Below are 27,978 nucleotides of genomic sequence, written 5' to 3' on the forward strand. Positions count from 1 at the left end.
GTTAAATTTACTAAAATACTTTATCAAATTAAATATTACATGTTGTGGCCATGTTAGGGATTGCTGACTTCACAGATAGACTCTAAACAGCCAGCTTTTTGAGCAATGACATTTTGTGGCATACTTTGTGTTAAAAATCCTCCTTTAAGACGTGATTTGTAAGCCATATTAATCAACCTTAACAAGAACAAGCATTTGAACCATATAACTCTGTGTGTAATGAATCTATATGATATGGAGGTTTCAGTGTTGAGCTGGATTACTGAAATAAATTTACGCTCAAAATACGCTCTAACTTATTGGGATACACAGGCAACGGCAAAATCGGACAAGTTTAATATCGAGGTTATAAAAAAGCTTTGGGGAAACCTCCTCTGTATTACCACACACCTGGCCTGTTCTCTAAGGAACAGTTCAGATTCTTCCCTTAAGCCAGCAATAACCAGTCTCTACACCTGAGACCCTACTTATTGCCAAATGCATCATCATTTTATTCAACACACAGGAAGTAACAATAATGTTCTAATACTTTATGTATATATATATATATATATATATATATATATATATATATATATATATATATATATATATATATATATATATATATATATATATATATATATATATATATATATATATATATAATAGAGAGGTAGTGATTGAAGCATTGATTGACAGCATTAAACACTGAACAATGAGCATGGAAATAAAAACATAATCTCATTTTAGGAGAGTATAAATACAAAGCTTATCACAGCAGCCACCGAAACGAAGTTCTGCTGCTTGGGGGGGTGACACATAAATAATTCACACTGTGGATGGCAGCTTGTTTCTGGGTGACCATTCTTCAATCAGCGGGACTGTATGAACACTGAGATGTGAATGGTGGAGTCTCCAAGCTATTGTTGAGCAGTTTTCTAACCCTAACCCCTGATATGTCACGGCTAAAATGTTCGCAGTCAAATTTGGCACAGCAGACAGGCTCTGAATGGGAGTAAAAAAAAAAAAAAAGGGCTTTAAACTCACTGACCTGCCTCTTATTCGGCTCCACACGCTGACTGACTGACAAGCTGCTCGAGAAGTAAATCATTGTTTCCCGACGCTGCAGCCGAGCGGTCATAAAGTAACACTGAGTGAAACCGTGAGATTCGGCCTGAATATAAACAAGTTATGCTCCTGGTGAATAATACTCTCCACATCCGGGCTCTAACATGCAACAACAATAGCTATGTTTTCCTTTCACTGCACCGGGGACAGCTATTTGCTTGGTTTCTGTGCGCTTGCACACAACACCACCCCACTGATTGTTTGAATTACACATTGTAAATCTATAGAGTCTCCCATTTGTGGCTCGTGTGAGCCCTCTCTGTTTAAATTCAATACATTTGGGTATCGGATCAGCGGGCCACCCAGCGTGAGTCCTTATGCAGGCGGATTAAAGATGAACACAAGCAAAACAAAGACACATCCTGCAAAATATACTCTCCATTACCTCTGCAATCAACCTGGCAGAATTATAATAAAATATAAAAGAGTGGCATGTTATAAAATACTCTCTATATGTGCTGTCTTTGCATTAAACCGCAGAGACGCAATTGACATATATTTGCGCAAATAAATGGCTTATGGCTACTTGCATTCATGTCACACTGCATGTATGTGTGCAGATACGGATGCATGTGTGCTGCAGCAGAGGGAAGGTCTGCGTTTAGCGTGTCGTCTGTGTTCCTGGTATTATAAGTGGGAATGTTTGTGTGTGTGTGAAGCGGTGGAGAGCCGCCAGGCCTCATTATTGTCATTCTCCTCACTGCCGAAAAGAGAGGCAAAGAGAGGCAAAGCGGCTCCTTTCAATTGAGGAGCTGAGAGGAGACGAACACAAAAGGCTCAAAATTAAACAAATGCCGGAAAGCGGCTTGGAGAGCCAGCCCGTGGTCATACGCTTTGAATGAGAGTGAAACGGGTGCGGGGATAACCCATCTGCGTCTTTCAGCGAGCAGACCACACAAATACCAGCCGTCCCAGCATTCTTCTCCTCTGTTAGGTCCGGAGACACCAGGGTGCCGTCTCATGCGCATGTCCCGTTACCTTCTGGTGCGTCTCGAAGTACACATGTCCACCGCTAACACAATGCTGCTGCTTCTCCAGTCCTCCTGTCTGGATTCAAACCTGGAATCCGTCTCAGTGTGTGCAGCTTTCCTTCCACTGAAACGTCAACACGAAGGACACTTGTCCATGCTGGTCCCACTGTTGTTTCCACTGGTCTCTTGTGCAGTTAAGTTGCAGTCTCCAAAGGAACAACTCGGCAGAGATGGTCCGAACGGCTTCATCTGACAGCGAAATGTGCGTACACACACATACACACACGCGCACGTACACGAAGCTCTGCCACAGAAGCAACGAGGTGGAAAAGATGCTTGCACACATACAGATCTACAGCACATTTAGGATGTAATGACGCACGAGTACGGGATCTAGTGTGTGCTTCTAATAACACATCCTTCAGGTTGAGATACTGGATGCCCGAGCATCTGGGATGTCCGTGGCACAGATGCTGATAGTGGGTGATGGATCTAGAGATACTTGGTGGGGTAAGAAGCAAGCGAACGGGCGGATCAAGTCCTCGTCGCCTCACACCTGAAACGATGAACAGCAGAGAGGAAGATGTTAGCGCTGAAGGTGTTTTGACTGGTTCACAGTTTCTGAGAGGGGATTAAAGCCTCTGTGAGAAATCTTAAAGAAACTTCAAATATTTTCATTTGGGATTAGCTGCCATAAAGGAGAGCTGGTGAACATAATCTGAAGCTCAAGATGATTATATTTACAGTGCGCTGTAAATCTATTCAAACCACTTGAACCTTTTTATATTAATTGTATTTTTTTAATTCACACCCTGAAACTTTAATACATTTTATGGAGATTTTATGGAATAGAGCAAAAAAAGTAAAATAGCTCATATTTGTGAAGGAAATCGATAAAGAGTTTTCAAACTTTTTTTTAATGTATGTAAGTTTCACTATCTAAGCAACTGATCAAAAAATAGAAAGAATATGGCAGCCCAGCAAAACTGAAAGGTGGGACAATGTCCGGAAGCCAGAGCTACAATGGAATAGTTTAAAGCATAATAATGTGTTAGAATGGCCCAATCAAAGTCCAGATCTAAGTGAAAATCTGTGGCAAGACCTGACAATTGCTGTTCATAGACACCACATCTAATTTGACTGAACTTGAGCTATTTTGCCAGGAAAGCGTGGTAAAAATATGTTTGTAGATGCCAAAGACTTGTAGCTGTAGTTGCTGTGAAACTCAAAAATGGGCCGAATATAAATCCACACATTTTTCAAGCTCTTTTTTGTTGTTGTTGTTTTTGTAAATCATTTGAAAACTATGTATAATTTTCCTTTAATTATAAAAAAAAAATTCACTACTTTCACTTTGTCTATTATATAAAATCACAATATATACTAATGTTGGTGAATGTAACAAAATGCAACAACGTTTAAGCTAAATGAATTGATTCATATCCCTTACTGATATTATCAATTTACAAGACTAAATCAGTCTATTAGCATGGCTCTCATCATATATGTCCCTGCATCTGTTTACTTTGAATATATACTAGTTCAAGGTGCCCTTCATGTGGACTGACTTGCAACGACGAGGGTTGACGGTCTGGCTTTTTCGGCTGCAGCTCCTCGCTTTTAGGGTGCACCTGCACTGACACGACGTCTCATCCAGGGCCCATTTTCTTCCTCTGCAGGGGCGGCATCGAGTTGTCGGGGAAGGAGGCAGAGAGGGACTTGGGGTGACGGGAAGAAGTGACGGAGGAGGTGGAGGCGTGGCTGGAACAGTCACAGGAGCATGGGTTCTAGATGAAATAGAGGTTCAAACACAGCGTGATTAGCTTCAGAGTTACTCGCTGATTGTAAAAGAGAAAATAAAGTTAAATTGATATTGAAACCTCCTGGAGAGAAGTAATGCTTGGTATTCCAAAAAAAAGTAAAAAACAAAGCAACTGGACTTGTTTTCTGTAGTTGAAGACGATTCGCTTCCTCTCCAGGAAGCTTTCTCAATTCAAAAAGTCTGGAGTAATGATGATATGATTAGAGGCTGGTGCATCCCAAGGACAAAACCCCCAAACCTAAGATGAGCGGAGTGGTGTATGCAGTTCAGTGCAGTGAGGAATGTTCGGATCTTTATATAGGAGAAACCAAACAACCTCTCCACAGACGCATGGCTCAACACAGGAGAGCTACCTCCTCAGGTCAAGACTCTGCTGTCCACCTACACCTAAAGGACAAAGGACACTCTTTTGAGGACCAAAATGTTCACATTTTGGACAAAGAAGACAGATGGTTTGAAAGGGGTGTGAAGGAAGCCATCTACGTCAAGAGAGAAAGACCAACCTTAAACAGAGGAGGAGGCCTTAGGTTCCAACTCTCAAAAACTTACAACACAGCTATAGGATTAATTCCAGCCAATCGTCAACTTAACTCTCACCCTCATTCAGGTGATTAAAACATTGTTCCTTTAAGCCAAGCCAATAACAACTCTAACGACTCCTCGTTACAGAGGAGTGGACCAGTTTCGGTCCATTCTGCTGGCTTAATGGCTTTACCAACTGCCCATTACTAAGGGGTGGACCTGTTTCTGTTGAATTTGCATGTTATCTAAGCCATTACAGGCCTTTGTTTGGTAATGGTATAAAGCTTGTTACTCATCATTACTCCAGACTTTTTGAATTGAGAAAGCTTCCGGGAGAGGAAGCGAAACGTCTTCAACTACGGAATACAAGTCCAGTTGCTTTGTTTTTTACCTTTTTTTGGAATGAGTAATGATGAGTACCAAGCTATATACCACTGGCCAAACAAAGGCCTTGTAATGGCTTAGATAACATGCAAATTCAACAGAAACAGGTCCACCCCTTAGTAATGGGCGGTTGTTAAAGCCATCAAGCCAGCAGATTGAACCAAAACTGGTCCACTCCTCTGTAACGGGGAGTCGTTAGGGTCGTTATTGGCCTGGCTTGCAGGAACAATGTTTTGATCACCCGAATGACATGCAGGCTTGCAGGAACAAAACATTGTTCCTGCAAGCCAGGAACAATGTTTTCAAGGCCTGCAAGCCAGGCCTTGAATTTGCATGTTATCTAAGCCATTACAAGACCTTTGTTTGGCCAATAGTATAAAGCTTGGTACTCATCATTACTCCAGACTTTTTGAATTGAGAAAGCTTCCTGGAGAGGAAGCGAAACGCCTTGAACTACGGATTACAAGTCCAGTTGCTTTGTTTTTTACTTTTTTTTGGAATGACCATGACCTGGATGACTGAGAATCTTCACCAGCGTAATGCTTGGTACCACATATGATAGGATAAGATAATATAATACAATATATTACCATACTCTAAGATATGATGAGATGTGAAAAGATACCACTCAATATAATATGAAGTATAATATGAAGAAAACTTATGTTATGTCATAATATACAGTATAACAATATTTTTGTCTCACACTGTACGCATGTGCACAAGATGTGCAAACTGAGACCACGTGAACTCTTGTTGCATTATAACAGGATGTAGAAGAATACATATCAAACAACATGACAATTTTTGATGCAACATGGTATGTTGCCACAAAATATGAGACAAATTGGTACAATATGATACAGAACAATATATTTGGTTATACCATACAATTTCGTTTGGACCTATATGTCACAAAATTTGCCAAAGCATAAACAGGATACTCATTTTATGAACAACTGTTTCTAGCATGTATACCTCTACTGTTAAGCCTAATAAAAATGTTGTACGCATTGCTGGTCACAAAATTGCAAGGATAAATTTGACCTGATGGTTGATCAGGCTGACGAACGGACTAGACTGACTTGACTTTAATTACTTGTAAAAACAATGTTCCTGAGATAACTTTTGGATTTTAATTAAAAAATAATGAATGTCCACCTCGTGGAGAGCTCCTTCATCTGAGAATTGTACATGCGGCACCGAGACTTCAGGAAAGGAGAGGAAGGGGGAGGTAGAGTGGTGGGAGGAGGTGATGGAGGAGGAGAGGACGTGGAAGGAGGAATCAGAGGAGCATGTGTTCTGGATGAAAAAGGGGTGAAAAAAAGTAATTAGCTTCAGAGTTACTCACTGAAAAGTAAAGAGGAATCTGAAAATGATCTTAAATAATAACTAGTATGTGGAGCAATATGCTATGATGTATGATTCAATATCTGTATTGGGCATAATACACATCCTGTATGCATATTATATTCATTTGTACACAATATGTATCACACATGGTTACAATATACATACATATCAGAATAGGGTATGATATGTTCTGGTATAGGGTAAAATGAGATGATATATGATTGAACATTATTCCATTATTATTACTGACATAATATATATAATAGTGGAAAATGTGATATAATATGAAATAAATCAAAGTTGACACAATGTTTTATGACATTGTCACTGTTGGGGAAAAACCTCTCATCTCATTTTTTTGTATTTTTGATTTTCTTGTAAAAATGACCTCTGTTGATCTCCTCTAACATCTGTTTGCAGGTTTATTCACACATTTCCCATGAAAAGTATCAAAAAGAGCATATAACTTTGACCAAACGGTACACATTTAGATCTAGAAGCAAGATAGCTTTTCAGGTTATTTTTAAAGATACAAGGTCTCTGTCTGATGGCATCAATATGACATGAGTGATATAATACCATACAATACAGTACAGTTTAATACAATACATAAAACTGAATATGATGAGACACAGCAGGATGTGACAGGACAAAACTTGATACACTGTCATACAGTACACAATATGACATGTTACATATGATTACTATATTATTTTATACACAGTATGATATGATGGTCGACTATAATGCAATGTAATATGCTTTGACACAATATATATCATCGTTTCTTTGCACAAATGTTAAACACCAAAGATGGTGAACTCAAACTTCCTCCCAGGTGTAAAAACGACAACTCTTCCCCACTTTGGCTCAACCGCCGCTTTTATCCGTTTTGGACTACCATGTCACAATACCTGACTTTTAAAAAGTAAAAGAAATTAACATAGAAGACCCAGTTTTGTCTTTTCGTTCCCGTTGTCTTTGCCGACATATGGACAAAACGTGTACTTTGAGCCGATAGTCGATATGGACAAGCTGTCAGGACTGCTATTGTTTTATTGTGTCACCACAGGTGCACGCCGATCGCAGTCGATATCCATGACAAGAATATGTAGACTCCATTTAAAAGACAATCAATGAGCGCCGACCGGAGAGCTCGCTGTTTTGCAAGCCAGGAAAGCAAAAATGTGTGACAATCTGTCCAGCCATTACTGGGATATTTTAGTCCGGATAATAGCGACGCATTGCTAAAAATGAAATGCGGGGCTTGTTTGAACATGCACTCTGCCCGTCTGAGACAAACCCCCCCACATTATAGTGAGTGGGAGATGTGTGACTAATGTGAGATAATGTTTCTTTAGAGGCTGACAAACTAGCTCCTCTGTCTGTCCGTCTGTCTCTCTGTCTGTTACCATGGCTATGCTTGCCTTGTTGCCTTTCAGTCCTTCAGGTTCCACCTCTAGATGCCCTGATCTTTCCCTCTCCGAGGTCTGAGTCTGAGAAAGTTGCCCACGTCAGTCGATCCGTTTACTGGAGCTAGTTCTGCCTCAGCCGTGGCCCCGGGAGGCCGGCGACTTTAATGAAGTTACTTAATGAGGCAGAGAGGACCCATCTTTGTTCGCATCCCGGTGACCACGCCTGCCGCTGGCATGGACAGAAGAGGTGGCATTTGGGAGCAGATTACACAGATTTCACCCCTGCCAAAGTGTGAATAAAGCCTTTTCTGAGTGATGGATGGGTGCTGGGGGACAACACACCCAAACGGAGCCACCTCTGGCCCCAAGGGTCCGGAAATGACTGACAATAAAGTGAAGGGGAAGCAGATGAAAAACACCGGAGAGGAAAAGAGCGCTAAACTTGTTATCCTTCAAGAGCTAATGGTGATTATGTTTCCAAACTGTATTGGGAATTATATAACAGAGTGTCTCACAGTCTAAGACAACAGATATCGGCCAACTACTGGCTAAACACCGAGTTGATAACCGTGACTAAGGAGTTTATCTGGATTACAGCAGTGTGTGTGTGAGTAAGACCTTGACTGTTGCTGTGGCTGTAAAACAAATTGTCCTTCAGTAAAAGCATAGCCAAGATAACCCAGTTTTCTCTAATCAAAACACTCACTAAGCCTGAGAGTATCCAGAAAACCCAACCTGTTTTAAGTTGGGGAAAAAAAACAGGGTGAAGCATCTAACTGAGCTAAAAGGTATAAAGTGTGCAAAGAAGGTTGAACATACACAGGTCTGATGGATCCGGTTTTCCTCTGTCTGGATTTCCTCCCCTCTTTTTTCTTCTCTTTCCCTGCTGGCTTCAAATGGGGCCTGAGAACAGACAAAATTCACTTTTTAAAGACTTCATGTCTAGTGAAACAGACTTATTTATTACTTATGTGATCATTATGCATCTAAAACGGCTAAACGGTTTCAAGGTTGGATGCTTTAGGCAACTTTATTTTTGAATAATATGAGAATTCCCACCACTTTCATTTTGTAACAGCCTCATGCCTTATGTTTTCATAAAAAAAAGATTTCTAACATCACCATGATTTATTATTTTACTTCATGATAAAAATTTTGTTTTTCAGCAGTATTCTTACATGGTAACCTTGTAGAAAACCTAGTTCCTTGTTAGTTTCTGCTTGCTGGCTGTGCATGTGCACTTCTAGTGTTTATGTATTCTGTGATCAAAGTGATCTATAATAATAGTTTCTGTAAACGTAATTTTAATTTAAGAGACTGTTTTTGTGGACCAGTCCTTGTTAGGGTACAGTGACTGTTTCCTGAAAGGATAAGTCACCCCCAAATCAAATAATTTTTGCCAATAAACTACTAACATGGTTGTCGTATAGTATTGTCCACATATCATGGTCATTATTTGACAAATTAGTGCATATTTGTTGAAATCCTGCTTTTATTTCTAAAATTGTCAGTGTGGTGCCCTCCTCGGGTTGAATCTGCATTATTATTGGTTCAAAAGTTTTTGTGACATAATTTCAAGAAACTGACGTCAGTAGCTCTATAAAAGCAGTTTCGTCTTAAAAAAACAACAACAATGCAGCTCTGTCTGGTACCTCTGTAGCAAGCACTGTTGCACTTTTCAGACCCTCTAGCGACATTTTTCTTCTAAAAAGCGACTAGCAACAAATCTATGGGTTTATAGGTTACTGGCAAAATCACTTAAAAGCACCAATTGTTCTGCAGTTACTGTCCTGAGGCAGCAGCGAAGCTGCCATGAGCCCTTCATGCTTCCCATGGCGCTGTCTCACAGGCAGACAGCTGCTGCCTCGTCCTGAAACCCGTCTGCAGTCAGAGCAAAGCGAGAAGATCAACCACACTCTGTTTCCACACTGCAAATGAATATTGCATGTGCAAATCTATCAGTGATCCTGCTCTGGATTACAAAGCGGGAAATAAATATGATAATATATAATTGGGCCGATCCTGTCCTCCACTGCCTCGGCAGCACCGGCTTCAGGCATTGCTGAGTCAGCACCTTAAGCCAGCGGCTGAAACTGATAAGGCTCTGGCCCGCTGGGCTCCACAAAGTCTCCCTCACCTCCAGTGACGAGAAGGGGGTGAAAAATCCTCGACCTCAAAAGACTGAATCATGGCATAGCTACCAGCATAACTCCGCTCACTCTCCATGATTCACTATGGCAAACCAAGAAGCTAGCCGCTGCTTTCCCCCATCCTAAACACAGCCCCGCTCCCTCTGCACCCCCCATTTCCTGCTTACCCCCCCCCCCCACACACACACACACTTTAGTGGAATTTGTACATGAGCAGGTTTATACGTTTACATCGGAGTGAGTTATACTTGAAGTTGTCAAGGATAACTGGCATCCCCCAGTGGTTGTTCTCAGAGGGGATCATGTGGGTCGAGGTTGATCCGGTCCTACTATACCTTGTGCTCTGTGATCTACTGAGTAAGCATGCTCAGACCCATTGTCAGTCCTCCTGGAGTTCCAAGCCATCCTCCAGAGTCTCCTCACCAGACTCTGAGGCCTCCAGTTCAGCCTTACAAGATTCCTGCTTGATCCAGTGTACCTTGGGCCTTCTTCCTTTGTCTGCCTCCACGACATCCAGAGCTTCCCTGAACCTGGCAATCTACGGGGTGCCCTACTCATACTGCATGGATTTGATGACCTCCTGGTCACTCATTACGGGTTGGACTTGGCTCAGCATCCAGAGACTGTTCCCTGGCTCTGCGCACTGGGAGTTGGCCTCTACAGATCCTTCATTGGATTCGGTGACCTCCAGGCAATCCTTCAAAGACTCTTTGCTGGCTCTGGCAACTTTTCGGTCACCTTCCCTAAATTCTGGCTTGTCAGTACAACCTCTGGGCCTTAACTCTTGTTTTGGCCTGTGTTTCTGTCTTCCAGGTTCTCACAAGTTTATGTCCCTTGTTAACCTTTATCCAGATATAAGGACAGCGTTAACCAGCTTTGGCCTGACATTATAAACAGCTCCTCCCGCCGCTGTTGTTGTTCTTGGAGCTCTAATTTACTATTATGGATGCGTGACTTTGCTCCGTCTGTCTGGAAGAGAGCACTTGGGAGGGGAGATAAAATCATCACTATGGTGACAACAGGATGCGGTCCATCCCAGGGGACACGGGGAGAGAGTCACACAGATGCTAACGTCATGTGGCACACGCAGTAACTCAAAAACATCTCTTAAATGCCTGTTTGTATACAGTAAATACAAAGTATTTCAAAGTTCAGACACTACATATGGTCTCTGTCTTTAACTAAACACTTTGAATGTGGTCAGGATGAATTCACACACTATGTTGGAATCCCATATTTATGTCTATGTCCAAACAGGAAGCAGGGGGACATAGACATTAAGGATGCAATTATGTAATTATCGGGCTGGACGTGGCACTGTGAGGCGCACAAACAAACAGACCCAATTAAAGTTGTCCTTTCACAGTATCCAGATGAGGAGCAAGGTTTCCATGGGGAAGGTTTACCATCTACAAGCTGATTTACAGTAAGAAGAGTTTAATGAGTGATAAAAACATTTGACATCGAATCCGCAGCTCATAAACGCTGCAAACCCTCAGATGAGTTATCAATAAACAGAAAGTTACATAATCATAAGGCATCATAGTGAGCCAGTGCTCTCAGAGCCTTAATATGTAACTAAAGAACCCGTGCACTGATTCCACCTTTACAACAGCAGGTTCTGTCGGTGTATTAAATTCACTTTACAGCTGGCTGCCAAAATGGTCCCTGGGGTATATTTCCACCTCTGGTGGCGTTGCAGATTTATTAGAGGTCAGTGCGCACACAGATGATTTGATACACCATTTGCTGGTCCACAGGCCTGTACCTGTAATTTATCCAGATGGGCACATCCTATGAAAACCAGCCCAGAGGTCAGACCATGCAAAAATCTGGGAAATTGCAGTAAAACAAACAAACCAAAAAGCAACAATTTAAGCTCCACAGGCTCCAGTTAGCATGCTATAAAGTCCATGAGTATAGCTCGCTTAAAAGGCTTTCCATGCAAACTCTCGTTAAGTAACTTAGATTTACAAAGCTAGATGAACCACACCACTTTTGGAGCGAATTCCTTTCGCTCGATTTCCGACCAAAGTAGAAATGTTCAGCCATTATGCACACCGCCATGTTCAGAGAAGCAAACACAGCACACCAGCACAAACACATCATGCCAATTTTCAAGCAGGGTGGTGGACGGTGATAATTGCTGCCCAGTCTCGGAACATGTTCAACTTGTATTCGTTGAGATAATCATGAACTCTTCTGCATGCCAAAGTATTTCGGAGTCAAATGTGATGTTTTCCGTCCAGAAGTCTTGAGCCAAACTGGGTCAATGATCCAAAACACGGCAGCAAATCTTCAACAGAACAGCTTAAACAGAAAACAACCAAGGTGTTGCAATGGGCCAGTCAATGTCCAGGGGGGGGTGGAACCTTAAGAAAGCTTTACATAAACAAATGTGTGCAAACTTCATCGAACTGAAGCAACGGTAAAAAGAGGGGTGGAACAAAATTCCCCCTAAACAATTTTGCAGACTGATAAAGAGAAACAGGAAACGCATAATTCATGTTATCACTGCTAAAAGTGGTTATTCAAGCGAATGAATCATGGGGTGTGCTTAATTGTTCCTGTGGCTGCATTAAAAGCCACCGCACCCCATGAGTGTCTGCCAATCATAAAGACGTTCAATACCTTGACAAGAAACCAGTACCAGTGTCTTACATAGCTGATGATCTTTAGTGATGCTACAGTATTTTCATTTACTGTGATAATATGTCAGCTTTTCTAGGTGGAAAACCTCTGGCTTTCAAAAGTTGCTTTACTTATTCTGACTGGATTACTGATCTATGGTTTCTACAGCTTGAAAACGCACATCAGAGCCAAAACCTCTGTGTCATGATGAACTCAGACCTAAACCTTCAGAGGGACATAAAGGGAGTCTGCCTTCTATCACCTGAAGACTATTTCCAGGATTAAAGGACTAACGTCCTTTAATGCAGGACTAACGTCTTTTAATACAGGATCTTGATCTCATCCATGCATTTATTTTTGCAAAATTGATTACTGCAACGGTGTCCTTACAGGTCTGCCAAAAAAGTGGATCAAATAGCTGCAGCTGATCCAGAACGTTGCTGCCCGCGTCCTCACTAAGACTAAGAAAGTAGAGCACATCACCCCAGTTCTAAAGTCCTTACACTGGCTCCCTGTATCTCAGAGAATGAACTTTACTTCTGTTAGTCTATAAATCTCTGAATGGCTTAGCACCTAAATACATCACAGACTTGTTATCAGTGTATCAACCCTCCAGACCACTAAGGTCTTCTGACTCCAGCCTACACTATATACCTAGAACCAGAACCAAACATGGAGAAGCAGCATTAAATTCATTTGCTCCACTTATCTAGAACAAACTTCCAGAAAACTGTAAAAGTGCGGAAAGCCTGAGTTCTTTTAAATCAAGATTAAAAACACGTGTTTGGGTTTGCCTTTGACTGTTCTTGTTAAACTGTTTTACTAAAACATCCTTAGTTTAAGTTTGTGTCACAATCTTGGCACTAGTGCTGGTCTGATTCTCCATCTGACACACCTGTACAGCTCCGCCCCGTTTCTCAGTCTTCAACTGATCCACCTGCACCACTGACTATATAATCAGCCCTCAGACCAGTCACTAGTGCCAGATTATTACAAGCCACCCGTGAGTTTAATCCAGCGTCCTGAATCCTGTCTGCCTGCTAGCCTGTTTCCTGACCCGTTTCTGCCTACTGACCTTCTGAGCCTGCCAAGCCCGTCGGACCTGATTATTGTACTGTCTGGATTTCTGACCTGTATCTGTGCCCTGACTCTGGATTGGATTTCTGATCACCTGGCTCTGACTCTTGACCGGTTCTCGGACTACGAACTCTGGTTTATCCCATCGATCATCCTGCCTGCCTTTGTCATCAGGGTTCTGACCCATTGCCTGCCTGTTGACAACTGAGCTCTAGCCAGGAGGTCTCAGGAGAGACTACCTAAGAGCTTTTCCGACCGGACTCCTGATCGCTTTGAGAGATCACCAGCATCGTTTCCCATCAACCGGAGCCTGCACTCACCTTCCCTGCCTGTTCCTGGATCGTGAGAAGTGGTTCCTGTCCCTGACGCTGACGATTCACCCGCAACCTGCAGCAGTTTAACCTTAAATAAACTGTCTTTAAACGCTACCCGTCCTGTCTGTCTGAATTCTAGGTCCTCTGGTTCAGTTTGTTACAGTTTGTAGTCCAACTATTTTTAAAATCATTCATATTTCCTTTTAGTTTCCATTTTCTTATGTTTTATTTTGTTTGAATTTTCCTATATTTTATTCCAACAGTTTTTTACTTGCTTTCATTCTCTTTTTATTTTCTTATTTTTAATCATGTGCATTGTCCATGTACCAAAATGTGCTAAAGAAACTTGGCTTGCCAGGAACAGATGTGGATTGAATTTGATTTTAATAACTGAAATAGATATGCTTTAAATGGACTCAACTTAATGGAGTTTTGATATAATACAATTAGCATTTTAGCCCTTTCAAGCATCTACTTATCAGCACTGATCACAGCTATTTTTCTGCTTTTGTTTTGAAAATTTACCAATTTTTATGGACTAACTTGACTAATATGTGAATTAGTATTACTGCAATGGTGAGTTATGGTCAAAATAGGTAACACAAAGATATCCACCCAGATATCTTGCTTTTTCAGAGATGTGATGGTTTCATCATGAAAATCTGGTTTTATTAGTAAGGTTATGTATTTATGAGATTAAATTATATCAAAACTTATACAATTTTAAGGAAGGATAGACAAAAATTAAACCAGGGTAAGCTTACCTGGCAGTGGGTGTTGGCTGGAACTGTTCTTTCAATCTGTGTGCAGGTAAAAAAAAGAGAACATTGCAATGGAGTCAATGAACAGCATGTATGCCATGAATCTCCACAGAGATGACTGTTTTTATTACCTGCACTCGCACTGGCTGTGCTCTACGAAGGGCAGCTCAATGAGCTCGTGTTTCATGAAGGACGTTCTCATCAGCTGCACGCAGAGCCGAGAAGAAAAATTATTTCACACTTATCTGTTACCAGAACACACAGATGCACGTTTGCGTGCGTGTACCTCCATGGTGAGGGTGTGTGTAAGCGATGGCACACACTCCAAGGCCTCATCCGCACAGCAGCCGCCACATCGCTTCACGGAAACGCAGGACGGGACGAAGAGATGATGGATCTCCCCCGGCAACTCCCGCCAAACCTCCACCAGAGTGTCGCGAGGCTCGCAGCCGCTGCGGGAGTACACCTCAAGCCACCGTCGCACTGGTGTACAGACACACGGACATGTTGCCGGTTATTGTCTCACACTTTCAACCCAGTGTTTGGAGAGTCTTTGACAGCTATTTTGGGCATACCTTCCCGACCTTCCCTGGATCTGGGCGAGTCTGCCGGCCGCCAGTGAGCAAGCTGGAGGGATAAAAAAAATGATAAACACTAACGTCAACAGCTTGTTTTAATTAAGTCTATAAGAGTATAATTACCTGAATACCTCTTTTAAATTAAATATGAAAAATGTATCTGCATACTGTGTAGTAGATGCCATTTCCTAGTAACTTCTGTCAGGGGTTAGGGTTAGGGTACAAATGGAAATGTTATGTGAAATTCTATGAAAGTGTTATGATTCCTGGAAATACTTTAAAAAAGTTCTGGCAAACATGCGAAAACACCACACAATATGTAAATTTTAAAGATGCGAAATCTGTATTTTTGATCTTAGAAACACATATATCTAAAAATATTAAATGCATTTAAAAAAATGTGACTTATATACCTGAAAACGACATATACTTTACCTTTGAAAAAATCATATATAGGTTATTTACACATGTGTGTGAATACTCTATCTATCTATCTATCTATCTATCTATCTATCTATCTATCTATCTATCTATCTATCTATCTATCTATCTATCTATCTATCTATCTATCTATCTGTCTGTCTGTCTGTCTGTCTGTCTGTCTGTCTGTCTGTCTGTCTGTCTGTCTGTCTGTCTGTCTGTCTGTCTGTCTGTCTGTCTATCTATCTATCTATCTATCTATCTATCTATCTATCTATCTATCTATCTAATAGAAGTTAAGGTAATTCTGCAACTAGTAAATTTTACCTCCAATGTTTTTCCATCTTTATCTGATTTAAAAACAGGACATGTAATTTGCTGTTATTGACCTCTAAACCATATTTGTTTCTGAAATAAAGCATTACATTGCTTTACCCCTTCCCCCCTTGTTTTGTTGTCTGCAAGCTCTGCTTTGACACTGTTACGAAACCTCTCTGGAGCAGATACAAAGATCAAAGTATCTCTTGTTAATGAACACCACAATATTTCACACCTGGGATCAGAACCCGACAAGATCAATAAAGCCTGGTTGATAGATAAGAGGAACAAATAAAATAAAAAAAATCCCACCTGGAAACCTCTGAACTTTGATACCGAGGGTAAGAGCAGGTGCAACAGCTAATTTAAACATCAAGGCACATTTTTGGCAGCACATTATGCGACACATTTCCTGCGCAGATGAGGTCTCTAGGTCCATTTGAAGTGAAAATGGTAGAGTACATGATCAAATTACTACTCCAAGATGATGTAGAAGAGGAGGCTGCTCGATGTTTGAACCTGTTGCACCTGCTACCTTTGCCCTCAAGCCTGCAGACAGGTTTTATAAAACCTACAGAGGCTCACTGCGGGGGTGTCTTTCAGTGCAAGGGATTGGTCCGCTGTGTATATTGTGTATTATTTTGCAGTATCAGACACTGTTCTACTTTCCTACAGATCTCTAAATAACTTTTTACAAACTTTATACATGAAAATGCAAATATCTTTTCTGCGTAACTACTTTATTGTTGGTCTTACACAACACTTGGACAATTCTATTGTTACACATTAAAATGAAATAGTATAGAAGCAAAACTGTGGCTTGCAACTCAGCAGCACTGGAAGAACCCATAATACACAATTACACCAATAAAATTTGGTTATGATTAATGGTCATAACTATTGGTTATGATAAAATTGAGGCATAAAGAGTGTTGAACAAATCACAGCAAAGTTGGACTTAACCAATCTGAATTGGTATTTCAATACCTCATTTGGTTTTAGCCATGTCATGCACTCTAATTTTAGTAGAAAGTAAAACATATTTAGAAATGTTTGACTTCCGAGAAGTCCAACTACCGAGGACAAATGAAATGCGCTATAAGGCAAGAAGGAGAGGAAGGGCAGTGAACTGGCAGGGGCAGCGGGAGAACTGTATCTAAAGAAAACATGAAAAATGGCCAGAAATGATGGAATAACCTGACCTAAACTAAGGATGGGCAGGGAAAAAATAAAGATCTAACAGAACTACTAAAATCATAACGAATAGAAGCTGACTAACACAGGAACCAAAACTAATAGATACAACAATAAACATAAATACTGAACAGAAAACTAAGCTAATGACAGAAACAAGACTTTACAGGTAACAGTACAAAAAGGTCCAAACCTAACAGAACTGTGGGATCCTCGGGAGTCTAACCCTAAACGATGAAGAACAGAAACTGACTGTGGCAGAAACTGAAATTAACAGACTTAAAGATAAGGTGGGGAAACATAAACCAAAACTGCAGGATCCCTGGGAACCCAACACAGAATAATCAAAGTCCTGCTGGGGATCCTTGCACGGTAAGATATAGAAAGTATACATGTGTCCATCCAAATGATTTGCCCTTCAGAGTTTAAGGTTATATTTTATGTGACTTTTATTTTTCAAACAGTTTCTGAGGTTTTGGTCTTTAATAGTGTTTCTGTTTGCCTGCCAAGCAAAAAAAAAAAAAAAAAAAAAAAAAAAAAAAAACTGGTGCGTGGCCCTCGCATGCTGAAAAAGGCGGGAACTGCCATAGCAACCTGTGACTATGTATTATATGGGTTCTTACTGAATTACTCAGCAGGATTCCTCTTTTATAAATCCATTTACAAGTGTGTTCAACTTTCTACACAGGATTAAGGTTACATGCATATTAGATTTCCTGGATGTAGCTACATAGATAATTGAATTTTCTTGACAGAACAGTTTTGGACCCGAGTCCTTCTGATACAGACGCACGCTGTTGTATATTACAAATAGGGTGGTTAAAAATCCTCTTGTCAAAATAAATGTGGTCTTCACTGAAAAATATGACATCAGAATGTCAGAAAACATTGATCCAAACCCTTACATGGTTCATAAGCTACTAATGCACCCTTGTGCTGTCAGAGTCACTGCCTGGTTTTTTTTAAATTGTAGTTTTTGCTGTTATTGTTACTTAGTGAGATTCATTACAAGAATGAAATGACCAAGAAGTGTGGCAGCTATAACATCTGGTTAAATTTCCTAAAATACGTTACTCGACTCCTTTACTTGACTTTTCAAACCTCTAAAAGGAGGATACCCCTTTTTTTTAATTCTTCACAGATTTTTAAGAAATATAAAGTCCAGATTGTTAACATGAGATCAGGGTTTATACTTTTACTTATTTTTTTTCAAGAATTGTCTTATTAAATAAAGTATTATTTCTGTACAAGTCTTCAATACGATTATTTTCAATATTTTTCAGTTCTTTCCTATTTTTATTTTTTTATTTTTACTTTTCTTGAAATTCACATGTCCTATTTTGTGCATATGATGCCAAAGCTGAAGAAAAGACAATAAGGAGAATTTCTTTTCTCCTAACTTGCATTTATGCATGCATTAATAAATATGTTTTCAGATGTTTATCTAAGTCCCGGCACAGAGCGATTTCTGTTAATTTTCTCCGATTATGCTCTGCATTGTTAATGAAATTCTGCTCGCCCCAAACCGTATGAATGGTGAGCGAACAGTTTGTCCATACTGGGCTTCACTGATTGGTGACCTTTTGTAACATGATGTGACAGACTTGTTACCAATTAAGGTAATTAGTTGTGAGATGTTCTCCCAGTTCAGGCCTTGTTTCTAGGACACATCCAAGCACATTTTCAGTTTTTAGCTCTCAGCTTATTATAAATATGTTGCTGACATCATATTTAAGATTATGGTTGTACTATTTGAGTTTGCTTTAATTGCGTATTTTTATGGATGTTGTGTGAATAATAACAATATTTTTTTTATCATTGCAACATACATTCCAATGAAATTTGTTCTCTGCATTTAACCCATCCCCTTGGGGAGCAGTGGACTACCACTGTGCAGCACCCAGGGAGCAATCTGGGGTTAAGGGTCTTGCTCAGGGAGCCAGAGTGGCAGTCTGTGGGAGTTGAACCCATAACCTCCAGGACACAAGCACAATGCTCTAACTAATAGGCCACCACTCCCCCAAAAGCGCCCCAATAGTCCTCATAGCTGCTTCAGCTGAGGACAACAGTGAGTCCAAAACACATTTATGAAGGGGAAACTAATGTCTCATTTATTGTATAATATCCTATTATTATATACAATACACTTAGAATTGTTTTGTCTTATTTGTTTTGTCTTCTAAATTAAAGTTTGGTCATGAACGCTAACCAGTTTCACTGTGCCAATCGCGTTATTTGCTAAGACGCTAAAATCCGATCTTACTGCAAAGCTGCATCAAAGCAGCTCCTCAAACACTCAGAAATAAATCCTCAGCTCCTTATGTGAATAATTAATGCCAGTTCACAGCAGGAAGGCTGCTTAAATTACACTGTACAGAAAATGACTGAATAATTTATGAAAAATCATACACGTCTAACAGTAAATCCTTTTTCTTACAAATAGTCCCTGGGACACAACTGCAGTTTATTTTATACAGAGTTATTGTGAAAGAAATCTATACATTTTGTCTGATATGTACTTTTGTGCATTTGGTTGTGGAAACAAAAATTGCTAAAATGTTAGAAAGCAATAATTTGTCTTATAAAAAGAGATATACGGTAACTCTTTATCAACTGAGTTTAGTTGTAGAAATATCTCTGTCTAATACCTTGATATGACTTTTAGGTGTCGTTGTAATGTATGTTTCAATGACAATAAAAACAATATTACTATTACTATTATTATCAACGATCATACTGTCCTGTTTCTGACCATTGATTGGATTTGGTCATATCAAATCCTTCCATTTTATTTTGAACATTTCTATTTGCGGCGGGTACTTTCTTGTCCTTAAGATGCTCTGCTGATGACACCTGGCTTTCTCTTTCTAAAAAAAAATAATCAAATTATTCTTCCCTAGGTTTCTCCCTTATTACCTGCCTATCTCAAACTTTCTAAAACGTAATAGTGATGACACAGAAACCCTTCTTCTTTGAACTAAACCCTCATTATCTAATGTTGATAGTTTGGTCCTGCAGATTGACGGTTTGTTTTCAGTGGAAGAAATTGTAATTTTATTTATGTTTATTGAGTTCAAGACAACATTTTGTTTAATGGTCCAGAATAAACCAAATGGGTCGGGTTCCCCGTGTTGAGAGCACAGAGGTGTGAAGTATAAAGAACAAAGTGTAAATGAGAGTGTGGTCCTGTAACAATAGCAGAGGGAGCTGTTCAGCCAATGCTAAGGGTTTACTCTTCCGGCCTGTCATAGCCATCCAGAAGGACATCCTCATGTGGGTCTCCCCGGGAGAAAATGGGAAGGTGGGTGTATGGGACCATCTTTGGTTGTACAGCCCATTGTGGTGTTCAGCATAAACCTGATGATGCCAGGTAGGGCAAACACAGCTAAGGTGCATGTTTTATCCCACAGCTCGCCATGTTCACTGCAGCTGGGTTTGGTTCAAAGAAGACCTCCTTAACATCTGAGAGAGACGTCCGAAACGTTTTCCTTCCCAGGTTTTCCCCTAACCTCATATCAAAAGTCTAGTGTCTAGACACATTATCATTTCATTATCACCCGCTCTGATTATTTCTATTTATGTAATATTAATCATCTCCATCCCTATCTCAACCATCCTTCTGCTACTAGCCTTGCCTAAAGCCTTTTCACTGACTGTTGTAACTTTGTCCTCCTTTGTCTCCCTCCACAAGCTCCGAATGGTCAAGAAATCAGCCACATGCGTGTCATCGCTAAATCCTCTTCTCTTCCAACGCTTCACCCCGGTTTTCACAGAGCTTACGCTGGCTTCCAGTGTCAGGATCCCCAGGGTTGTGATTACTTAGTTTTTAAGGTTCCTGGGGATCCTGCATTAGTGCATTCTGTTTGTGTTTTGCACTTCTTTGGGATCGCTTATGATCTATAGATTCCTGTTTCTGTCATTAGTTAGTTTTTCTGCTGATTATGATATAAGTAGTTTATTTTTGGTAGATTCCTACTTTCCTGCCTTCCTGTTATTGCATCTTATTTGGTCATCCCTCATCTATTCCCGTTAGATTCTGCTCCGCTCCTGTCTCTGTCAGATCATTGCCTAACTACCTCCACACTTTCCACCTGTGCCTATTTGCTCCACCTGCTGTCCCCTCTGTTTCTTCTCTATTTAGTCAGCATGTTTAGCGACACTCAGTGTCAGGTCCTCCGTTACGCATCCTCTGTTGTGGATCCTCCTGGACCCTGTTCCTCCTGCCACTCTGTAAGTTTTATTGTTTGTTTGTTAATAAACAGCTTTTCATCTCATCATGCGACTTCCAAGTTCTTACCTGCAGTACCACCAGACATTCGAAATATTGACTCTTTCCCCTTGTTCAGATCCAGACTCAAAACGTCATCAAAATCTGTTCAAGAGTAATCACATCATCATGTTTTATTGAGTCATTTTTATTCTGCTAATTTATTGCTTTGTTTGAAAGCCGTTTATATATAAGATGTATTATTATCATTATTGTCCATTTGGAAGATCCATTTGTATGTAAGCTTTCTGGCTGATCTTGTGAGAAGTTGATTCAATATTTCCACCCAATGTTCTTTCCTAATGATGCCATCTGTTGTGTGAAGAGCACCAGTTCCTTCCTGCAGGTAAAACACCCCCTAACATGATGCTGCCACCTCCGTACTTCGGACTTAGAATAGTTTTGTCCAAATGCTAAAAAATTTTGTTTCATCAGATTACAGAGCATGTAATTAAAAATGAAGGTCTGAGTGCTGTTATCTGGCTTTCCATGTTTGTTTTTTTTGGACACTCTCTTACCAGCTCCATCCAGCATCTTCACAAGGTCTTTTGTTTTTGTTCTGGTGTTGATCATGAAGTTTTGCACCAAAAACACTCATCTCAAAGACAGAGAACCTGTTTGCTTCTTCAGTGACATGATTGCTGGACATTTCTATGCCACTTTTACTCTCATGTGAGTGTTTAAACGAGTGAGAATGAGATCTTCTGGCATCTGGAAATTGTACCCAAGGATGAAACAGACTTCTGGAAGTCCACTATTCTTGATATCATGGCTGAGTTTGTTAGATTTTCGGTGATTTCAAATAAAGAAACAGTGTGTTTGTGATGTCGACTAAAAATACATCCACAGGCGTGCCTCTATTTGAATCGGGTCTTGTGAATTAGCTTAGCAGAAGATTACAAAGCTGTGACACTATTTTCCAGACTTTCCCAGATTGTTTAGGGTCATAATAGTCTTAGCGTATGTTAACGTGTAACTATTTCTTTCTAATTATTCAGCGATTTAACAGGAATGTTTAGTCCAATCGAACATCTTGACAAGGAGATCAAATGATGACTAAAATTAGTATCGGGGGATCGGAGATCATCATCGTCCCTGGAATGAGTGTAGAAAACTGTGACTGGTTCATTTTCGCTATCACATTGTAATATCACAGCAGGTTGCAACACCTCACACGTTTGAAACGATTTGCAAATAAATGCATAATCTGATTCAAGCTCAAAGCAGCGGTAAAGCTCTGCGGTATCGGTGGTGTTTACATACGCATGCAAACAACCCAAATGCATTTCTTTCTGTGAAAGCACTCAGAGGGAGAAAATAGATTTTTACAGCTCAGAGTTAGAGTCTATGTGTGCATGAAGACCAAGGCCACTTGTAAGGGAATGTAGACTTTGTCCAGTTGCCCCCTCCCTCAGGGTGCTCCACCCCCTGTTAACTCTCTCTCTCTCACACACACACACACACACACACACACACACACACACACACACGCACACACACAGGTTTGGCTCTTATTGATTCAACGGCAGTGTGTCAAGCTGCGACTGAAGCCATTTTGTGGCTGGATTGAGCTAAACTATGTGTCTTCTCTTAGTATCAGTCTTTGAGACAAGACTTAAGATTAACCCCTTTTGGCAGCCATATCTGCCTCAAACACACACAAACACACACACACACACTATATGTGGGTGCCAGCCCAGAGCCATCTGCACTGGCAGCGCTATCTGTCAACAGTCTAACCCATCTAACTCCCAGCCACTCCCAGAGCACACTGTACAGATGGGCTCTGGGTGTGCTTGTGTCCGTGCATGCGTGTGTGTGTATGTGTTGAATGAAGCGACACCAGCGAGGCTCACTGCAACGACAGAAGAAGGATGACCCGCTTTTACAAATACGCCGTCGGGGGAGGCAGACGGCACAAAAGCAGCGAGTCTCGGGTGTGAAGGTGAAGAGGCTCTCTGGTGTTTCATGTAGTGTCTGGGATGATGAATGACTTCAAACTCCCGGTATTATAGCAACAAGGAGCCGCTGCTCCGGAGCACTGCCTGTTCCTGATACCGGCCTCCTGACATAAATACAAAACGCAGAATGTGCAGCACTGTCCTGCAGGATAAGCACATAAATCACATGGAGGACCACGTCGGTGCAATCAATAAGCATTTATCTTGACCAATAACTCTCTGTCCAAATCATAGAAGGAAAAAAAAAAGACACTGATAGCACTTTTACAATGTTTAATGAGTGGCCATATACTAATAAATATTAACGTCGGTGCTAAACAGCCAAGTGTTATTTTCTGTATTAAACAGGTAAATAAGATAAATCAATCAATCAATTAGCTTTACTTTGCTTTAAAAAAGTTCTTTAGTAAATTGTTTACTGAAAGGTGACATTGCCAGACCCTTTCCATTAGGCTTTTAACTTGGATAGGAGACAATGACGGAAAAAAGTTTTTCAGACTAGTGCTGAAAAAAGGGGCTTTGGTGGTAGACTGGCACAGCTGATCTGTAACTTTTAGAGCCAAACGCAGTCTTGGCTGTTCACTGTGTTCCCATGAAACACTAAACAGATAGTGTAATCTTTTCATCGAATACCCAAACGAAAACACCAAGGCGAAAGCGCGCATTTACTATGTTTTTCATAACTTTGGGTTTAAATTATTTAGAAATGAATTATAGGCGGTGCAGCTTTTTTTTGTTTTTGCCTCAACATTCAAAAAGAGCAATAAACAAAAAAGAACTAAGCAAATGCCAGAGGGTGGATTTTCCACAACCTGGCAACTCATTAACTGTCCTTATGAATGGTTCGTACCTGATCCAGCAAGAACTGCTGGGCTGAAGTGTTTGGAACAGCATGCCGTGCCTTGCAAAAGTATTCACACCACATTTTGTTCAATCCACAATAATAAATCAAATTATTATTTTTTTTTTTTTGGGGGGGGGGGGGGGGGGGGGTTGTATAATAGACCAACACTGAGCAGCGTAGAGGTGATTATTAAGCATTTAACATAAAGTAAGAATTTGCAAACTGGGGCATGGCTTCATATTCAACTCTTTCTACCCTCATGACCCTACATAGAATCCATTACAACCAATGGCATTCAGATGTCACCTCGCTGATAAATATATAGCTGGTGAACAAATAGCATTATGAAGACAAAGCCATACAGTGATAAAGCTGTGGAGAAGTTTAAAAAGGGGTAGGTTATGGAAGAATATCCCAAGATTTGAACATTTAATGGAGCTCTGTTCCACCTGTCATCTGAATATAGTATGGTCGGGCTGCACAGTATGTCACAAACAAACTGTCATCATCATCATCATGTAAGCAATATCAATATCGCAAAGGATGCTATGAAATTGAACAAGTAAACTGTGCATGCCAATAAGAAATTCAGACTGCAACTCAATACAGTAGATAGTCACACCTGACATGGAGCCCACGTTCCTAAAGTGTTATGTTGGAGTTTTGGAAGCATGATGAAAGATTGATTTATCATAATTGATATTGACTTTATGGCAAGTTTTTATAACAGTGATTAGCCCTAGAGTATGGCAGACCTACCAAGACATGGCTGGGCACGTAAACTGATAGGTTGAGCAAGGAGCATAAATCAGAGAAACAGCCAAGAGGACCATGGTAACTCTGGGGGAGCTGCTGAGATCCAATGCCCAGGCGCAGAAATCTGTCAGCGGAATAGCTATTAGTCAGGCACTCGACAATACTGGTCTTTATTGAAGAGAGTCAGGAAGAAAGCCATATGAGGTTCTGCTTCTATTTTGTCATATGCCATGAAGGAGAAACAGCAAAGATGCAGAAGAAGGTGCTCTGGGAGAAGGTAATCTGTGCCATCACTGCTCCATTCAGTCTGAATGAGCTGGAGCTTTTGCAAAGAATAATGGGGGAAATCTTAGTATCTTTACCCACCAAGCTGAGACTTACCCCCAAAAGAGCTGGTGGATGAGTAATTGTTTTCAGAAGGTGTTTCAATAAACGCAAGCCATACTTTTAAGAGTTTTATTTCTAAAAGATTCTATCCCAGTGTGGAGTATCGTCGAAATTCCGCCTCATACCACAACACAAAGTACGTTGATACCACTAATGCCTGGTGATGCATATTAAACACACACTAAAAATTACATTGAAAAACCATAGTCACCAACTAGTGGTTGAAGTGATGCCAAATAAGGACAGACAGGTATCCGTTTCCAGCTGTCATTGGGCAAGAAGCAGGGCAAACTACAGCACAAACTCACACTTAATTTAGAAACCAGTGATGTTTTTAGATTGTAGGAGGAAACCAGAGTACCTGGAGAGAAACCACACAGGAACATACAAGCTCTACACAGAAAGACTGGGATTTGAACCAAGGACTTTCTTGCTGCAAGGCAACAATACTACCAACTGCACCACTGTGCAGCCTTAACTGTGCTCATATGTAATGCTAAACACCTAAATTTACTCCAATTACATGTGCATCATTGAAGTTAACAACCTCAGTTAATTGAGAATATGAAAGCAAGAACAAATAATTTTTATTGCAACAAAGTCAATCAAAGCATGTGCCATTCTCCATCCACTTCAGAGTTGTGCACTACTTCCTGTTGGTCTCATGAAATCCCCCCCCCCAAACCATATGTTGATAGGTTATGGTTGGGATGACGAAATGTGGTGCAGCTCCAGGGTTCTGAGCTCTTTGTTAAGACTCTGAGGTATAACAGAGCAGATGAGACTCTTATTGTTGTCTCTGGCGCAGAAATGACTGCTGATTAACTGCCCTATCACATCCTGAAGGGCTGTGTTTTTCAGTCACATGACCTGAGGTGACAGGTGTCATTGACCTAGGGGATAACTTCCACAAATGCAGCTTTTTTTTAAAAAAAAAAAAAAGAAGAAGAAGACCCTAGCCATGCAAAATGAGGCTGAAATGAGGCTCCATGTATAATTATCACTTCACACATATATACTCTCTCCAGGGGTCAGATGATCCAAACATACCTTGGCTTGAAAGGTCGGTATTCTGGTGAGCAGCAGGAGCTGAAACATTCCTAGAATAACTTGAAGCATAATCCCCATCGTGAAGGAGTCCCAAGGCGCACTTTAGAAAGTATTTTTTTGCGGTTCAATCCAAAATAAGGGAAATAAAACGAGAAGGCGGCTTGTTGTTGTCTTTCTTCGCCGGCTGTAGAGGCAGATGTCCCCCCCTTTCATTCTCCAGTCTCCCTTCCTTGAAAGCGCTCCCAGGGTGGCATCATCGGGGTCGGAATATCAACTTTGCTTCCTTGCATTTGGGCTTCAATTAGAGCAGAAACATGCCCCCAGGATCAGTTTCCGGTCCGAATGCAAGCCCAAAGTAAGTTAAGGTCAGACGGAGTGCGCCTCTCTGTGTGTTTTAAATGTCTAACCTTGGGAAGCACAGCGGCAGACCCGCGCCTTTGTCTTCAAAATTGAATGAACTTTAAATTCAAGCCCGTTTTTTTTTTTTGTTTCTTTCTTTCTTTTTTAATCAGTGTCGTTTGGCTCCAGATCCCTTGAAGCCGGTGATGATGTGGAGGGGGTGGTGGTGTCCAAGCCGGCGTGGCGTGACGGAAGGATTATACAGATTCCCGCTGAAACGTGGAGCGATCAGTAAATCCTGGCGTGTCTATCAGAAGCACACGCTCACACACAATAAATATACCCGCAGCATCCAGGAAACAGGAGGTTTTATCCGGTGCGAATCGGCCGTGCAGAGGGACAGAGCTGCGTATCCCTCTCCTCTCCTTTCTGACTCGGTCACGGTTTCACCACACTGACGCTCCAAATGAAAATGTGACGTCTCCTCTCCAGACTCATCACTCCGCTTGGTTTTTTCCCCCCCACCTTCTTTTTTTTTTAAATTACCTCCTTATAAATAAACCCCCTCTTTAGAATCCTGATCCTCCTCTGACGTGGAAGTGCATCTGCGGCTGAAGCGGCGCGGCGCGGCGGCGGCAGCAGGGGGTTGAGACAGAAAGAGCCGCGTAAAGGTGCAGCGCGCTCCACGTTTGTTATTGTGGTCGCTTTCCTCCTTTCCTTTGCCCTTGAGACGCACGCAGCGTAACCATTGCGCTGCCAACTTTCTTCCAAACGGGACAGGCGCACTGGATACAGGTGCAGCGTCTCTATTGGTCCCGGAGTGTGGGGGGATCAGAAGGGGCCTCCGGGGGCCCCGCGGTGCGAGAAGGGGTGCGTGGACGTGCTTCCCTCTGAGGACACGGAGGTCATGCCTCTGGGGTATTCGTTTAAAACTGCCCGAGGGGCTGAAAACCAGCACATGTTGAGCGTCATGTGGTCAGATTTACGGGGATCATATATTAACGCAGAAAGAAAAATGAACTCATGTATAGTCTGATATGTCATAGAATAATCAGGGCATTATATAGGCTACGTTTATATATATATATATATATATATATATATATATATATATATATATAGGGTACGTTTAAAACGAAAATACTGACTTTATGAGTGATATAAATGTAAAACTCGAAGCAAAATATATTTCTTTCAGAGCCAGTCCAAGATTATATGGGGCCCTAAACGAATTTTTTTTTTTTTTGTGTGTGTGTTGGGGGCACAGCATTTCGAACCCCTTTAGTTTCATGATTTACTGGTAAGCTGACAATCCAATTGAACAAATCAAGATATAAAGATTGTTTCACTTTAG

At 41.0% G+C, this 27,978-nt stretch overlaps 1 protein-coding gene across 2 annotated transcripts; it reads right to left on the reverse strand.

Annotated features, from left to right (window-relative positions):
- Positions 1-654: 654 nt before the first annotated feature.
- On the reverse strand, positions 655-27,550 carry vegfba (vascular endothelial growth factor Ba). 2 transcript variants are annotated; one of them, XM_036132462.1, is made up of 9 exons: positions 26,286-27,550; positions 15,086-15,137; positions 14,797-14,993; positions 14,642-14,715; positions 14,514-14,549; positions 8,397-8,480; positions 5,971-6,111; positions 3,650-3,868; positions 655-2,637 (listed from the first exon to the last, which is right to left on the reverse strand). In XM_036132462.1, the coding sequence occupies exons 1-9, from the start codon at positions 26,361-26,363 to the stop codon at positions 2,616-2,618; spliced, it is 903 nt and encodes a 300-aa protein (XP_035988355.1). In that variant the 5' UTR covers positions 26,364-27,550; the 3' UTR covers positions 655-2,615. The 2 variants fall into 2 exon arrangements, with proteins under 2 accessions (XP_035988355.1, XP_035988356.1); XM_036132463.1 differs by lacking the exon at positions 5,971-6,111 and having other exon boundaries at positions 26,286-27,548.
- Between the last annotated feature and the right edge of the window lie 428 nt (positions 27,551-27,978).

The sequence above is a fragment of the Fundulus heteroclitus genome, unplaced genomic scaffold (assembly GCF_011125445.2).
Source record: "Fundulus heteroclitus isolate FHET01 unplaced genomic scaffold, MU-UCD_Fhet_4.1 scaffold_51, whole genome shotgun sequence".
Taxonomy (NCBI): Eukaryota; Metazoa; Chordata; class Actinopteri; order Cyprinodontiformes; family Fundulidae; genus Fundulus; species Fundulus heteroclitus.